Genomic DNA, 15,975 nt, shown 5'->3' on the forward strand with positions numbered 1-15,975 from the left:
AGAGTAAATTGTTTACACCATAATCAACTGAGCATATCCAACATCAAAAAGACTAGCACCAAGGCAAACATGCCTTCTCCCCTACCAAAGGAAGACACTCTACCGAAGTGGCAAACACCTGCCGAAACTCTCGACTGTCAAACCTAATCTCCAAGACACGTGACACCACCACAACGACTTGCACAAAGTCCCACATTGAAACTTTGTACAAGGCTCCCATTTTTACTTGTACTCGAGTAAAAGAGGTAACTACTTTCTCACCTTTTACCGTTATTCTGTCAAAGTTACCACTTATAGCTGACTTAAGCATCGGAGGGCATTCGGCAGGCACCACATCGATGTCCGAAACTTGACGACTACTTTTTCGTCTTTGTCTTCTGTAGGTTATTCTCTTATCGAAAGTTCTCACATTCTTCCCTGCTGATGACTCTTTATTTCTCTCTAAGTTGACCCTCTCAAAAGGAGTAACAACATAAATAATTGTTTAAAACAATAAATTTTAGCTAGTTATAAACTTGCGCGTGAATTGGTAAAAAAAAAAACAATATAATTGTACGATTTAACAAGATGATGAAATAAAATGAAAGTTGAATGAAATGATAAACTGTCACACAAAATACGTTAACCAACGAATAAAATAACAAATTTTTTTTGTTTTTTGGTTGAAACAAATTTAGTAAGTTAGTTGTTTCTAAATTCATAGGAAGGAACAGAGAAGTAGAACTAAAAATCACCGCACGTGCCACCCTTGAGATATGCAGCCAGAGAGCAGTGGACTCCATCTGTTCGTCTAATCCATAAAACTATAAAAAGTGTTCGACGAATTAACGCTGTCGGTGTTCCCCTAATTCTAATTCCTCTCCCCAAACAGGGTGACATTCCGCCTCCCTTCCTCTCAATTAAATTCTCTCTTCTTTTTTCTTTTTTTTCATAAATTTTGATCTCAATTTTTTGATCCGATTTTGTACAATCCGATTCAGATCGGAACGGATCGTAACCCCCAAAAAATGGCGGCATCTCGGCGGCTCCGGGACCTGCAATCGCAGCCAGGGAACAAGATCTGCGTCGACTGCTCCCAGAAGAACCCGCAATGGGCTTCGGTATCCTACGGCGTCTTCATGTGCTTAGAGTGCTCCGGCAAGCACCGCGGCCTCGGCGTCCACATCTCCTTCGTCCGATCCGTCACCATGGACTCCTGGTCCGAGATCCAGATCAAGAAGATGGAGGCCGGTGGCAACGAGCAGCTCAACGCCTTCCTCGCCAGCTACGGCGTCTCCAAGGAGACGGATATCGTCACCAAGTACAACACCAACGCCGCCAGCGTCTACCGGGATCGGATTCAAGCCCTAGCCGAGGGGCGTCCTTGGCGGGACCCACCCGTCGTGAAGGAGACCCTAGGGTTCGGGAAATCAAAGCCACCTTTGGCCCATGGAGGCGGCGGCGGCGGCAGCAGGGGTGGTAATTCGGGGAACAATGGGGGGTGGGATAGTTGGGACGACGACGGTTTCAGATCGTCGAACGATATAAGGAGGAACCAGTCGACCGGCGACTTCAGAGCTGGTGGTGGTGGTGGTCATGGTGGTCGTGGGGATGGTGGATATGGAGGAAGCATGCCCGCCAGGTCGAGGTCTACGGAGGACATTACGAGATCGCAATTTGAGGCCTCGGCGGCGAACAAGGAGAGCTTTTTCGCGAGAAAAATAGCAGAGAACGAGTCGCGGCCGGACGGGCTCCCGCCCTCACAGGGCGGTAAGTATGTCGGGTTTGGATCGAGTCCCGCGCCTTCCCAGAATCATCAGAATGTGAATGCACAAGGCGATGTGTTATCTGTTGTTTCTCAGGTTGCATTATTTTTGTTTTTGTGTTTATTTTGATGTGTGATTGATTGTAGCTGGAAATGGCTGAATATTGATACACATTACATGTATGTTTTTGGTTTTGTACTTTTGTCATTTGAATAGGGTATTGGTAAGTTATCTTTGGTTGCTGCATCTGCGGCTCAGTCGGCTGCGAGTGTAGTCCAGGCAGGCACGAAAGAGCTCACTACAAAGGTATTTTACTTGTCACTCTTAATTTTGTCTGATGTTAGATGACCATTCTGCCAGGCATAGGCATTGTATCTCTGTTCATGCATATTTATTCTGTCTTCTAGTTCCAGTAGAGTAGTTGGTTTGCAATTTCTCTTATAGTGGTAGTTCGAAATTATTGAAATGCTATGCACGAAGAATCCGTTCTTGTGGTTATTGAAATGCTATAGACATAATGGGTTTAATGCTTATATTGAATGCTGTGAATGGAGGAACTTTGTATGTGTACGGCATTTCTTTTGGCTATGGTAATAAGATGATATATGTTTGGCGCCACTTTTTCTGTTTGTAATTGCTTCTGTCAGTCCAATGACATACAACTTCATGCTCCGTGCCTGTAATATGAAATGTATTTGGAGCTAGGTAATTCTAGCTTTACTGCAATAGGAAACAGAAATAAACGAAACAAAACTAAAACCAAAAGATCTCTTACCTTCTAACGTAACTAATATCAGGTACTCATTAAAAATAATTATATTTCAACTTTCCATTTGGATCACCTTTAGAGAAGGACAAGGAATAGAAAATTGGTAGTATTCTGAATGAAAAAGCTACATTCTCTTTGTTCTTTCAAATATTCCGATAAGTTGGGTGAACAGCCCTGAAAAAGCTACCTCTGTTATTCATTTTCACCCTTTTTCACCATTTCTACTATTTTTTAACTATCAAATTTTAATAGGTTAACTCCTCAGAACTTGAAGCTAATGACTTGCTTCATGGATGTAGTAAACACCTCATACTCATAGTGTCTTGATCTCCCGTCTTAACATATCAAAGTACCATTATAAATCATAACGTCTCCATTTGACGTAAAAAACAACTACAAAAACACTCTAGCCCAGCCCTCTCATGGTGTCAATTACTGGCAAACCACCACTGCTAGTCATTGTTTTAAGTAACAGCCAGATTAAATATTATTCCCCCTGGGGTAATTAAATCAACCTAAATATCCTGAGGTTTGAAAATTTATGAACCCGTTACCATACTACAAATGTAAGGCTATTTCGAGGGGCAAAAAACATCTATTATGAAGACGCATCTTGGTAGTAACCCATTACCTTTGTTTTCTCTTTGTTTTCTTTATTTTTTACATTGCTTTGAGTTTTGAGAAAGGTTTGTGTGTTTTTAGTCTTCATCTCTATGGGGGTGTGTGTGTGCATGGGTGAGAGAGAGAGTTGTATTATTTGCTTTCGGATTAACTAAATATTCTGTATTTTTTTATATACCAGGAATGCATATATTGTAAGCTAACTTTCCAATTTCTGAACTTTGATAAAGGAGTTGTGTGATTAAACTCTTATAACAGGTGAAAGAGGGTGGCTATGATTACAAGGTGAATGAAACTGTTAATGTTGTCACTGCAAAGACTACAGAGATAGGACATAGGACTTGGGGGATTATGAAAGGGGTCATGGCAATGGCTTCACAAAAGGTTGAAGAGTACACTAAAGACGGAACAGCCTGGAAGGCTGATAATAACTGGCAACGAAATGATAGTGAACAAAATGGATATTATCAAGAGTTTAAACAGGAGAATAAACAATGGAATTCTTCTGGAGGGGGCCAGTCATCGAGTGGGAATTTTAATTCATACGGCTCGAGTTCTTGGGATGATTGGGACCAAAAAGACAATAGGAAGCAAGAGACTACTAAGGGAACGGGATCCAATAGCAGTGACGGTTGGGCTGGCTGGGATGATGGCAAAGACGATGGATTTGATCATTACCAGAGTGCATCTGTTTCGAAGGCTGCTGGTCACAATGGGAAATCGGATTCAACATGGACTGGGGGAGGCTTTAACTAAGGTTAGTGTATCCCAAGGAACATACTTTCATTGTAATTTAAAACTTTTTCCCAGTTTTGTCCTTTTTGTGTTTAAAAGTAGATTGTATGTTCACCACAATAGTATTCCACGGCTACAAGAGGGTGCTAGAAACGTTATTTGTCTTGAATTGTATTTGGCTATGATATACAAGTTTTGAGACTCATTCCTGTTTTGGTTGTGTTTTCTTCGTGTGTCCAAGTAGAATCTTACATGGTCTCAACAAATTTCTGGTTGACCCATAAGTTGCGGAAACAAATTATTAGCACGCAAATTGAAGGCCGCCAAGATTGATGCCTAAGGTGAAGGAAATGGAATTTGATGAATGTGGAATTTGTTAGCAGCTGCTGCTGACTAATTGGTTGGTTGGTGATAAATTGGATTTGAGATCCATTTCCATGGAAAAAGACACTTTTGTTGAGTTTAGTATATTTGCAGAAAACGTTTTTTTTTTTTCCTTTCTTTTTCTTTCATCTTTAAAAGATTTTATGTAACTTAATTGGGGATATTTGGTGTTTTTCAAAGTTGTTTATATGTGTACAACTATTCACAAGAGGGTTAATTGCCCAATTCAAAAGAGTACTGAAATGTTCGAATTTGTTTGTGAGATTTGAGTAATGAAAATTTCTTTTAATTTGCAATGGTTCTAAGTATGTTATCCTAATCCTTCATTTGTGTTCTGATATGTTTTCTCCGTTTGAAATCCCAGTAATCTGCAATCAATTGAAGGCATTTTCTTTGTTGAATTATTGGCATGGTATAGTTCTCGCATCATCCAGAGAGTTATTTACTGCTATGAATAGCACGATTCCGATGCGATGTCCTCCGAGACCAAGAACAAATAGTTTGCATAATAGAAAAAACTACATTCTGCCTCTCGAATCTTAACCCGGTATCTTTCTTCTTCTCTGTTCTACTGCCTTAATTGTTTCACATACCCTTACAAGGAGATAAAACTAGCAAATGCATTGATCGATCTGCTAACATTATTAACAAAATTGAACTAAACTCCATTATTCGTAATTTTTTTAACATGTGGAGTCTGCCTCGCCAAATGACAAACTAATTTACATAGCTACAATTACAAATCCTGGTCTCCAACTGCCTTCGATCAAATCATTTTTTACTTCGTGGTGCTTGTATCACAAGTATGGAGGACAAGATCCCATGTGAGGACGAAGCTAATGCATCTCCAATTGGTCCCAGTTCAGCATGCTCCAGCTGCTGGTGAGCCAGTTCTGCAACCATGGCTGGGTGGTGCTGCTCCTTCCCCACGATAACCAGGTCGTATTCTGTGCTCTGACCTATACTCACTACCGTCTCTGCAACATTGCTGGCCACCACCTTCTCTATGTATTCCACTGACTCATTAGACCTCTTCAGCTCTGCCACTGCAGCCTCATCAACTTCCCTCTCATGGCTCTGCTCCAAGCTGTCTGTTCCCTCAACCTGAATCCACTTCACAACTGTGACCATAACACTTGGATGCGCCAGTCTCCATCCAAACTCCAAAGCCTCACGGTCGTCGGGTCCACCCGCAAACAAAACGCACACCCTCTTCGAAATGGTGGCACTTGAGGGCGCTCCACGCCTCTCAGGTCTGCCACCAAATCCACGATCCACAAACAATGCCACCGAGCAATTTGCACTGCTTAATACCCTCTGATTGACCGCTCTCCAATCATGGCCCAAATTCTCCATCGTCTCTTCAACATCTGTTCTGCACTGTCTGTTAAAAGGCAAGATGATGATCGACACCCTCTTTTCTTCCGCGACGTGGAGTATGTCCTGGTGCATTGTGGACAATGCCGAGATGGCCGTCGTGTGGCGGATGGTGACTTGACCAACTCTACCATACGCCTCAAATGCTGCCGGGATTTGGTCCTGCGAAACCCCTTGACATAGGCGGTTGATGAAGGGAAAACCATTTTTTCGAACACGGTGTACCATCATAATCGAAGATGAACGATCAGTGAGCTCAACAAGATGCATGACGTAAACTTTGAGTGGCGGTGAGTTTTCGAAGGCGGTTCCGGTTGACTCTATGAGGTTGATGAGGGAGGGTACGCTTCCGGGGCCATGAATGCAAGCAAGGATTCGAAGGTCCTTCTGTTTCTTTGAGCTTTTGGTTGGAGAATGTAAGAGACGGGGAGTTGGAGAAGCAATGACGTCCCACGAGGGATTGTAAATGGCCATCACAGCTGGAGTTGTCATGAAGGTGGTGAAAAGTGCCATCAGGACTAAAATAGCAAACATCTCGTCGTTTAGAATCTGCAAAGCGAAGTTTCCAAAAGTTAATCCCCCAAGGTGGCAATAACAGGACTAGATAGTAAACAAACATAGATGGATGGACAGTGAATAAGTGCAAGAATTCAAAATTTAAATTCTGAAATTCATTACAAGGAAATAATGCATTGAAAATCTAAATTTAATGCATTATTTCTTTGTAATGAATTTCAGAATTTAAATTTTGAATTCTTTCTTTGATAATATTTACCTATATATGGATAAAATATAATTTAATCAATGAAAAATAAAGACCCACATATTATATCAATTATTTAGGTAAGCACCCACATGAATTTATGTACCTAACATACAGGTAAATAGTGTTATTATTAGCAATGGAAAAAACTTAGTGATAAATTGTGTTACCTATAAGTTAGGAACATAAATTAGAAGACTACTTATACGTTAGATACAAAAATAGACACATAAAAATTGTATGTTACTTATTAAAAAAAAAAAAGGTATATAAAATACTATTATTCATTGTCAAAAATATGAAAACACATAAATACCTATGCAATAGGCAATAGAACAATATACCTACACCATAGGATAATATATCTACAAGAGTATGTAATATACTTCTACCACAGGGACAAATGAATTTCAAGAGACTTTCTGTATCTGACATCAAAATTGACGTCAAAATGGTCCCCAAGAAAAGTTGACAACAAGTGTCACCAGCATTAGTACCATTTGAGGAATATTCTGCCATAATTCTCTGCTTGCTATGGAAGCATATTGTAGGCTTATTTTTTGAAATTGTCTTTCATCCTTTCACTAATGACAGTTTTTCACAGAGGCTGCTGATGTGAAGAAGAAGTGGGAGAACAGTTCTTGGGGTAGGAAATTGATTCAAAGAGGAGAGAACGGTTTTTATTTAAATGCTCTCTGGGATATGTTTGCAATATTTTCCTTTTTTATTCAATGACAAAGTCATAAATGGCTAATTATTATTACATAACTTATTATTACCTGAATCAAGGCATAATGGGCAATATTAGAATAAAAAATGATTTTAAAAAAAAGAAAGAAGATTACATCAGAAAATATTAAAAAATAAATGTAATCATATATGGCATAAGAGTCAAAGAACTTGTATCAAAGTATCCAAATCCAAGGATTAAACCCAACTTTGGAATGAAAATTTAGATATATATAAACTTTTCTTTAAAAAAAGCTTCCTTCCTATGAAGCGAAGATGGAAAAACTTAGTGTTGCGTGACCTGGGTTTGCACTATGGATTAATTTTTCAGTCAAATAATTAAAAATGAAAATGAGACGAAAATACAAAGTTTAGTGACTCTAGCATATAAAAAAAAAATCTTTATTATAGTACATATAGTGCGTTTGTATAGATTTTGTGACCAGAGTGTTACAAAAATGAAATCTGCCGTAAAATAGAATAATTATAGTGTAGCACTGAAGTAGGTTCATGTAATATTATAACAAGTATGTTTATATTGTATATTATTATAAGTGGGTATTTGTAAAATAAAAAATACACGTACCTTCTTTTCCTTTCCAATATTGAGAACAATGAGCTCTACCAACCCTTTGGTGTTCATCAACACACCCAAAGCCAACGACTCTCTTACTGGTATCATACACAACATGGCAACCAAAAACGTTCCCAAAATCTTCCCTGTGCAGGACACTGATATCACCAAAGCCAACAGTCCCCATGCCTTGACCCCTTGAATTTTAGCCACATCCGTCCTCAATCCACTTGAAGCAAAGTAGAGAGGGAGAAGCAAACCAGACACAAAATCTTCAATCCTTTTGGTCAGTTTGGCTGCAAACTCCCCCTTTGGGATCGTTAACCCGAAAACAAAAGCTCCGAATATGGCATGGACACCGATGAGGTCTGTCATAAACCCGGATATCATTACCCCGGCTAGGGTTAAGCAGATGTAGGCCTCGTCCACTAAGCCATCATTGGATGTGCTGCGTTTGGCTACCCAGTTCATGAAGGGCCTGACCAAAGTTAGCTGAAAAGCAACAAAGGCAACACCTGAAATTAGAACCCAAAGGGATACTAAGGGGCTTTTGTGGTTCCCTCCGGCTAAGGCCACGGCCAATGCCAGCAATATCCACGCAGCGACGTCGTTGAAGGCTGCTGCTGCCATTGCTGTTTCGCCAACGCGAGTTGTGAGCAGTTTGAGCTCTGCTAGGATGCGTGCGAGGACAGGGAAAGCGGTGATGGAGAGAGCTACCCCAATGAACACAAGGCACTGAGCGTAGCCCACTTTGTTCTCCCCATGGATGGCTTTGCGCATGAGGAATGTGACCCCTACTCCGAAGAGAAAGGGGACGGAAATGCCTGAGAGAATTTGAAGACTAAAGTTTCAAAATTTGAGTGAAATGTACTAAAAGAAAATATTGGAAAATATATTGTATCAGATTGAAATTTGGACCATGCCTGCAATGGCTATGGTGATGGCTTTTCTGCCACTGCGGCGAATGGAGCTCAGATCAAGCTCAAGGCCAACAAGAAATAAGTAAAAGAGAAGGCCAATGCTTGCTACGGATTCGAGTATGGGGGTGCTCCATGAAGGGAATATGATCTGCAAGAAGTGTTTGTTCCGGCCAAGTGCTGATGGTCCCAACAAAATCCCACCCTGAATTGTACGCAAGAAAGTAAAAGCAAACATTCTTTTCAGTCATGCACAAAAGAAAAAAAAAAAACGTAGTTTTAGACATATAAGCACGCATATATCAGCAAAAATAAAAAAATAAAAAAACAGTACTAATATTTCAGCGATGACTTTAGGTTGGCGGAGTGGCTTGAGAAGTAAGGCGAGGAGGCGGCTAACGAAGAGGACAAGAGTGGTTTGAACTATCAACAATGGGAAGGCATGGTGCAAAGGGTTGTCACCTTGCCAAGCCCCATCTGATGAAGTTCTCATAGTGGTTATGTTGAGCTCCATGGTTGGTGGTAATTGAAAGTTAGATTAACTTTGAACCCTAAATGACTGGCATCTTTGTTCTTCACAATGTTGAATTGAAATTAAATGAGTAGCTGATGATTGATTCTTATAGGGGATAAGAAAAGTACCAAGTGTTCTCAAGTCAAACCTACTGCCTTACCCACCCTGTTTACATGTATAAACAACGCTGCCTCCAACTAGACGGCAGATAATTGCTCCTCCCACTTAAGTCAAGTTCTTTTGTTTATTGTTCGTTATGCGCCACCAATTAATCCAGTGCTAATCATGATGCTTCTTAATTAATCCCTTAATCATTGCTTTGCCTTGTCATTAATAAATTTCTAAACTCTGAATCATTAGCTTGGCTCTTTTTCTTCAACGTCCATCATAAGTTGATAACAAAACCTAATCTCACATATTTTTTGGACAAGGAAACTTGTAACAAAACAATACACTGTATATGACGAACACGTTAATTACTTTTGGTCACACCGATTCCTTAGAAATTTCAAGCGCATTGCTGGAAGATTCATCTGCTACGAACCTTTCGTATTCATGGTGCACTATCTTCGACATGGGAGTCTCCACGGCATGCGCTACGTCATGTCGTTGAATCACAAGGACTGATGAGACCACACCATGATCTGATGAGGCCAACATGTCTCCAACGGGGCCTAACTCCGCGTGCTCTGCTTGCCGGTCTGCCAATTCTGCTACCATGGCTGATGGGAACCGCCCTTTTCCCACGACCAATAGGTCTTGATCTCCACTTCGTCCTGTGGCCAACACCCCCTCTATAATGTTATTGGCTCCCACTTTCTCTATGTATTCTGCTTTCCCATCCCACTTGCTTCTGAACTCAGCCATTGCACCCTCATCCAGTTTCTGATGATCAAATTTTACCATAAATTAGTACATACGGAAAAAGTTAAACGAGCTTAAATTGTGTGATTTGACTAATCTATTAGTGCAACACGGACAGGGTGATGTGACGAATGTGTGGTTATAGATGGAGGACATATTGCAATGTGACTAAATTGTAGCTAGGCACAAATACCTTTTCTTTCTTTCTGTCCATTTTAGCTGTGGAGAAGCTATAGCTATTATCGATGGACTTGGAGGGTGAGGGCTTTAACATAAGCCCATGAGGCCCATTACTCTCCAAGCCCTCTTTCTCGACGAATCTCACAACCGTCACTTTAACTGCTGGGTGTTCGGCCATCCTACCACCCAACTCCAAGGCCTCGCGATCATCAGGCCCACCGAAAAAAATAATGCATATCCGTTGGGTCAGGATGGTTGTAGGCTTAGGAGTTTGTGATCTAGGGCGACCAAATCCACGGTCTACGAGCACTGCAACCGAACACGGTGCATTTTGAAGCACCTTTTGGTTGACCCCTCTCCAACTATGGCCCACAATCTCCGTTGTCTCCTGATCATCACCGTCGAACCTCAATTGTTTGTGGAAGGGCAAGATGATCATCGCCGCCCTCTTATCTTCGGCCACGTGGCATATATCTTCATACATTGTGGACATAGCTGAAATTGCAGTCGTGGGCCGGACCGAGACACGACCCAATTGGCTATAGGCTTGGAAAGCCCCGACAATGCTGTCGTGCAGCTGGCCTCGGCCCAACCGATTAAAGAAGGGGAACCCATTTTTTCGAGCTCTTTGGACCATGATAATGGAAGAAGAGCGTTCAGTGAGCTCCACAAGGTGCATAAGGAAGAGTTTGAGTTGGGATTTCTTGGAGCTCCGAATGGACTCAATGAGGCCAACCAGTGAAGGCACATTGGGAGGCCCATGAACACATGCGACCACTCGAAGCTCGTCTTTGAAGGCCTCGCTGGTCGAGAGGTCACCTAGCTTGCGGCGAGGGCGCAATGAGATGCCACGTGCCGGCTTGTAAATGGCCATCACTAGAGGACTTGTGATGAAGGTGGTGAAGAGTGCCATGAGGACTAGAATAGCAAATGTCTCATCATTAAGCACCTGTAATTAAATAACTAGTAATTCTTAAGATAACATTTTTTAACCCAAAGTTGCAAAAATCACACATCTTTGATATCACGTCAACTTGTCACATACTTTTTCACATAATACTATTAAAAACATGTTTAATGAATAATCTGACAACATAACGCATATATCAATATATAAAACAATGTTAATAGACAGCTCTTATAGACGTCCTCAAATAGAAAGTTAGAAATCTTGCACGCAAACAAAAAATTCATAAGATATATATATATATATATTTATATATAACACAAAGTCGCAAATTTATATATGTATAAAGTTGCAAATTTATACTTTCCTCCAAAACCATTACCTTTAGAATATGTAACTGATTTTCTAGAAAGGCCAAACACACCAAGTTAAAGGGCAATGCTACAGACAATTTCTATATATATATATATATTATTTAGACGCCCTTAAATAGAAAGTTGAAGTCTTGAAGACGAAACAAAAGGTAATAATTCATCAAATTTCTTACATCAATAATTTATATATATATATATTTTGGCCGAACCAATAATTGAGATTATACAACCCAACTTTAATCTTTGGATGGATTCACAATAAAGCCAAGGCAAACAGGACAAACTTTACCCAAAGTCCTTGCTTTTTAACCTTTACAAACTTGTCTGTGTCCCTTATTCTATTCTTTTCATGACTATCTTTGTGGCAAAAAAATTGGCACTGTGTGAGTGTTTGTTGCTTTTTAATTTTCTGAAGACACGTAACTGTTTAAGGTTCTGTTTAATAATCATTTCATTTTTTAATTTTTAATTTTTAATTTTTGTACGAAAAAGAAGGGAGAATAAAGGTGAGAATGAGAGTGAAGATGAAATTGAGAGGAAATATGATACATGAGGATGTGAGGGAGGAATAACAAAAGTGAAAATAAAAACTAAAAAATTAAATTTATTTGAAATTATTTTCACTTTTATTACTCCTCGTTCCCATCCTTTCTTCTCATCATCTTCTTATCAATCTCATCCTCACTCTCATTTTCACTCTTTTTTTTTTTAATATTTTAAAATTAAAATTAAAATAAAAATAAAAACAAAAATAAAAATAGTTATCAAACCACCATACAGGGTGAGGATTGATATGAGCCACACAAGAGTTCATGGATTGGCCAAAAGCTTTTAGGAAAATGGAGGGGGGGGATCAATCAATAAAGCAAAAAAGAAGTGACATAAAGTTCCAATTTCCGCTGAATGCAGTGTAAACAGACAATAACGTAAACGACGGATTACAATGAGGAGGGTAAAAGTTGATCTGTCGTTTTCAAATGATATTGCAAATGATTCCCTAACATGGCCCCAACAACTAGAACCGGCTGCCTTAAGTTAATCCCATGCTAAACAGTATTGATTAGCTGATATGATGAATTAGTTGTGATACATGCACATGAAACCTAAGTTAATTATATTCTCAAGTTTAGTTGATTTTTGTTTGAATTCACAGTCTAACACAACACGGCACCAAACAATATTACACAATTCACATTCATTTTTTCATATGGGAGATTTTATGTTTGACAAGATGTCAAGTAACGATCAATTATGTTATTATCAATCTCTCACATTTCAAATCCTAATACGACTTTCACATAATAAGATATTTTATAAATGTATAATCACTTCTTTTGAGAACAAGTGGAGAGGATACCTTTCGTTACATTTGTATGAAATGTATGATTAAATTGTAACTATAATTTTTTTTTAAAACACTTTCCTTTAAATAGGTGTGAAGAGGACAGAAAAGAAAAAAATAAAATAAATAAAGAGAGCTTTGGTCATCATACTACAAGCAAGAACATGTTAATTATACATGGCAATTCAATCAATTTTCATACTTGTTATAGCAGTGCATATAAATAATTAAAATGCCGATGTAAATGTGGTGGAAATCAATTAAATAAATAATTATAACTGACCTTTTTCTCCTTGCCAATATTGAGAACAATGAGCTCAACCAAGCCTTTGGTGTTCATGAGCACACCAAGCGTCAAGGACTCCCTAACAGGGATCTTAAACATCAAAGCCACAACAAACGTTCCCAAGATCTTCCCGGCGCAGGCCGTGGATATAACCAGAGCCAGCAGCCCCCACGCCTCTCCTCCCTTGATCTTCGCCACGTCCGTCTTCAACCCACTTGAAGCAAAGTAAAGCGGAAGCAACAGACCAGACACAAAGTCTTCCATCCTCTGTGTCAACCTGTCTGCAAACAGTCCTCCTTTTGGAATTGTTAGGCCAAACACAAAGGCTCCGAATATGGAATGAATCCCAATTAGGTCTGTCACGAACCCGGCCACCATGACTCCGGCTAGGGTCAAGCAGATATAGGCTTCGTCCACTGAGTCTTGCTCCGGGGAGCTGCGGCGGGCCACCCAGTTCATGGCGGGGCGGATCACCACCATCATGAAAGCAACAAAAGCAAGACCTGAGATATTCAAAAGCCATTACTTACTACTTACATGGATATACCAAATAGTAACTGAAAATATATAAAACAGCAGAAAAGTCAACATATAAAATTATAATGATTAGGCTTTATACTATTTCTCCATTAAAAGTGAGATTCATTTCCACACAGAGAATGTCCCTTTCTGTTAAACTAATCATACAAAATAATTATAATTATATTTATATTTATTTAATATATTAGGTGAAAAAGAAAACTATGAATTATTTTTTGAGGATATTGTATTATTTTCAGACCATATATACCTGAGAGGAAGACCCAGATAGATACCAAGGGGCTCTTCTTGTGTCCACCAACACCATCACCGGCCAAGGCCACCGCCAGCGCCAGCAAGATCCATGCAGCGACGTCGTTTAAAGCCGCCGCAGCCATGGCAGTCTCGCCAACCCGAGTGGTCAAAAGCTTGAGCTCCGCTAAAATGCGGGCGAGAACAGGAAAAGCGGTGATGGAGAGGGACACTCCCATGAACACAAGGAACTGGGTGAATCCAGCCTTGTCAGCTCCGTCGATGGTTTTCCGGAGGAGCAAGGCAACTCCGATGCCGCAGATGAAAGGGACAGATATGCCGGCGAGGGCTATGCCGACAGCGCTTCGGCCACTACGACGTCGGATCGAGCTTAAGTCGAGCTCTATGCCTACGAGGAACAAGAAAAACAGAAGACCAATGCTTGCCACGGTTTCGAGGATTGGGGTGCTCCATGAGGGGAATATTTTGTGTAGGTATTGTTTGTTTCGTCCGAAGGCTGACGGTCCAAGCAATATTCCACCCTATATAATAATTATTCAACACAAGATTAACATTTGACCCCAAAAAAATAAGTAAACACAAAAGATTCGCGATATTGTATATTATTAAATGGGGATTCTAAGTTCGAAAATTAAATAAATCAAGTAGATTTCTAATAGTATTGAAAGAGATTTTAAATTCGAAAATAAATAACTTACTGCAATTTCGGCAATGACTTTTGGTTGGCGGAGGGGCTTGAGAAGAAAAGCGAGGAAACGACTAACGACAATGATTAAGGTGGTTTGGACGATTAAGAGTGGGAAGGCGAAGTTTAGAGGATTGTCGCCTTGCAATAAGCCACTTGATGCGGTTTTGATTGAAGTTATGTTCACCGGAGCCATAGTTATGTATGAACTAAGATGTAATAGGATATCATGGAAAAATCAAAGCAATATATATATATATATATATATATACAGAGGGAGGGACGGAAGGCAATTGAAGTGTTGGTTGTAAAGTGAATTCACTGTGCGCCCAGATTAAATTGGATTTTTTTAATACAAGTTTTTAAGGAGAAGTAGAGAATTGAATCTAAGATCTAAGGTCATCTCAGTCATATATGGCACCTAAAGGGGTCGTTTGGTACGTCGGACTGTCATAGACTGGACTAAATCCTGGGACTGTCTTGGATTAGCTCGGATTGGCCTAAGCTGGATTAAGTACTGACCTACGTTTGGTAATACGTCGGACTAAGAAGTTGGATTGTAAAAATAGTAAAGACCTATGTTTGGTGCAGTGTCGGACTAAAAAATAATTCTTGTAATATTTAAATTTAATTAAGAATTTTGACTTAAAATAAATAAATGTTGCAAAGAAACCCAATTCAAAGATTTAAAATAATAATAAATAAATAAAAATTCTTATATTTTTTTAAAGAAGTTGATTTTTAATATTCTTAAAGATAATATTTTTAACCCAAAACAAATATACCAAACCCCACCCACCCCTTCCGTCCTCTCTTCCTCTCTCCATCCATCCCCCTCTCTTCTCTCCTCTTTATTCGACAACCAAGCCCCCCTCCCCTCCTCCTTCTCTCTTCTTATTTTTCTCTCTTTCCCCTCTCTTTCTTCAACCAAATCCATATCAGGTTTTTTTTTTTTTTTTTAAATAAACCATTAGATGTTGCTGGGGTTGGGGGTAGAGAAATGAGAGGGAGCCATTGATGTTGCTGGGGTTGGGGGCAGTGCAGTGGACGACGATGGTTCGGAGGAGATGGGTTTCCAGAGTTGGATTGGAAGAAATTCTAAAAATACGTTTTTTTCTTTTATTGTTGGGTCCAATCAGATCTTGGAGTTTTAGTTTTTTCAATCAAGAAAATATACTTCTTGGAGCTTCAATTTTGTTGAGGTAGGGAAGTTGCGGAAGAGAAAGTGATGAATGGCGTCAGGGAAGAGAAGCCAGGCCAGTGTGTTGGACTCGCCTGTTCAATTTAGCGACAGTACTATTTTGTGAACCACATTTTAGGCTCATTATATTAGAGGAGCTAGTGAGCCATTTTTTTCACTGTTGGACTGCATAGTCTCATTTAAGTTAGTCCTCTCTCCTACCAAACATGGGTTTTA

At 39.8% G+C, this 15,975-nt stretch overlaps 2 protein-coding genes across 3 annotated transcripts; one reads left to right on the plus strand and one right to left on the minus strand.

The window, feature by feature from the left end:
* On the plus strand, positions 710–4,550 carry LOC18772530 (probable ADP-ribosylation factor GTPase-activating protein AGD6). 2 transcript variants are annotated; one of them, XM_020566980.1, is made up of 5 exons: positions 710–872; positions 981–1,841; positions 1,962–2,051; positions 3,394–3,892; positions 4,115–4,550. In XM_020566980.1, exons 2-4 carry the CDS (start codon positions 1,008–1,010, stop codon positions 3,889–3,891), a joined length of 1,422 nt encoding a protein of 473 aa, XP_020422569.1. In that variant the 5' UTR covers positions 710–872; positions 981–1,007; the 3' UTR covers position 3,892; positions 4,115–4,550. The 2 variants fall into 2 exon arrangements, with proteins under 2 accessions (XP_020422569.1, XP_007205139.1); XM_007205077.2 differs by having other exon boundaries at positions 711–1,841.
* On the minus strand, positions 4,738–14,799 carry LOC18775237. The gene is made up of 9 exons (XM_020565867.1): positions 14,572–14,799; positions 13,872–14,394; positions 13,079–13,584; positions 10,186–11,121; positions 9,618–10,013; positions 8,949–9,140; positions 8,621–8,819; positions 7,710–8,521; positions 4,738–6,180 (listed from the first exon to the last, which is right to left on the minus strand). Exons 1-9 carry the CDS (start codon positions 14,752–14,754, stop codon positions 5,026–5,028), a joined length of 4,902 nt encoding a protein of 1,633 aa, XP_020421456.1. The 5' UTR covers positions 14,755–14,799; the 3' UTR covers positions 4,738–5,025.

Source organism: Prunus persica, chromosome G6 (genome assembly GCF_000346465.2).
Source record: "Prunus persica cultivar Lovell chromosome G6, Prunus_persica_NCBIv2, whole genome shotgun sequence".
Lineage (NCBI taxonomy): Eukaryota > Viridiplantae > Streptophyta > Magnoliopsida > Rosales > Rosaceae > Prunus > Prunus persica.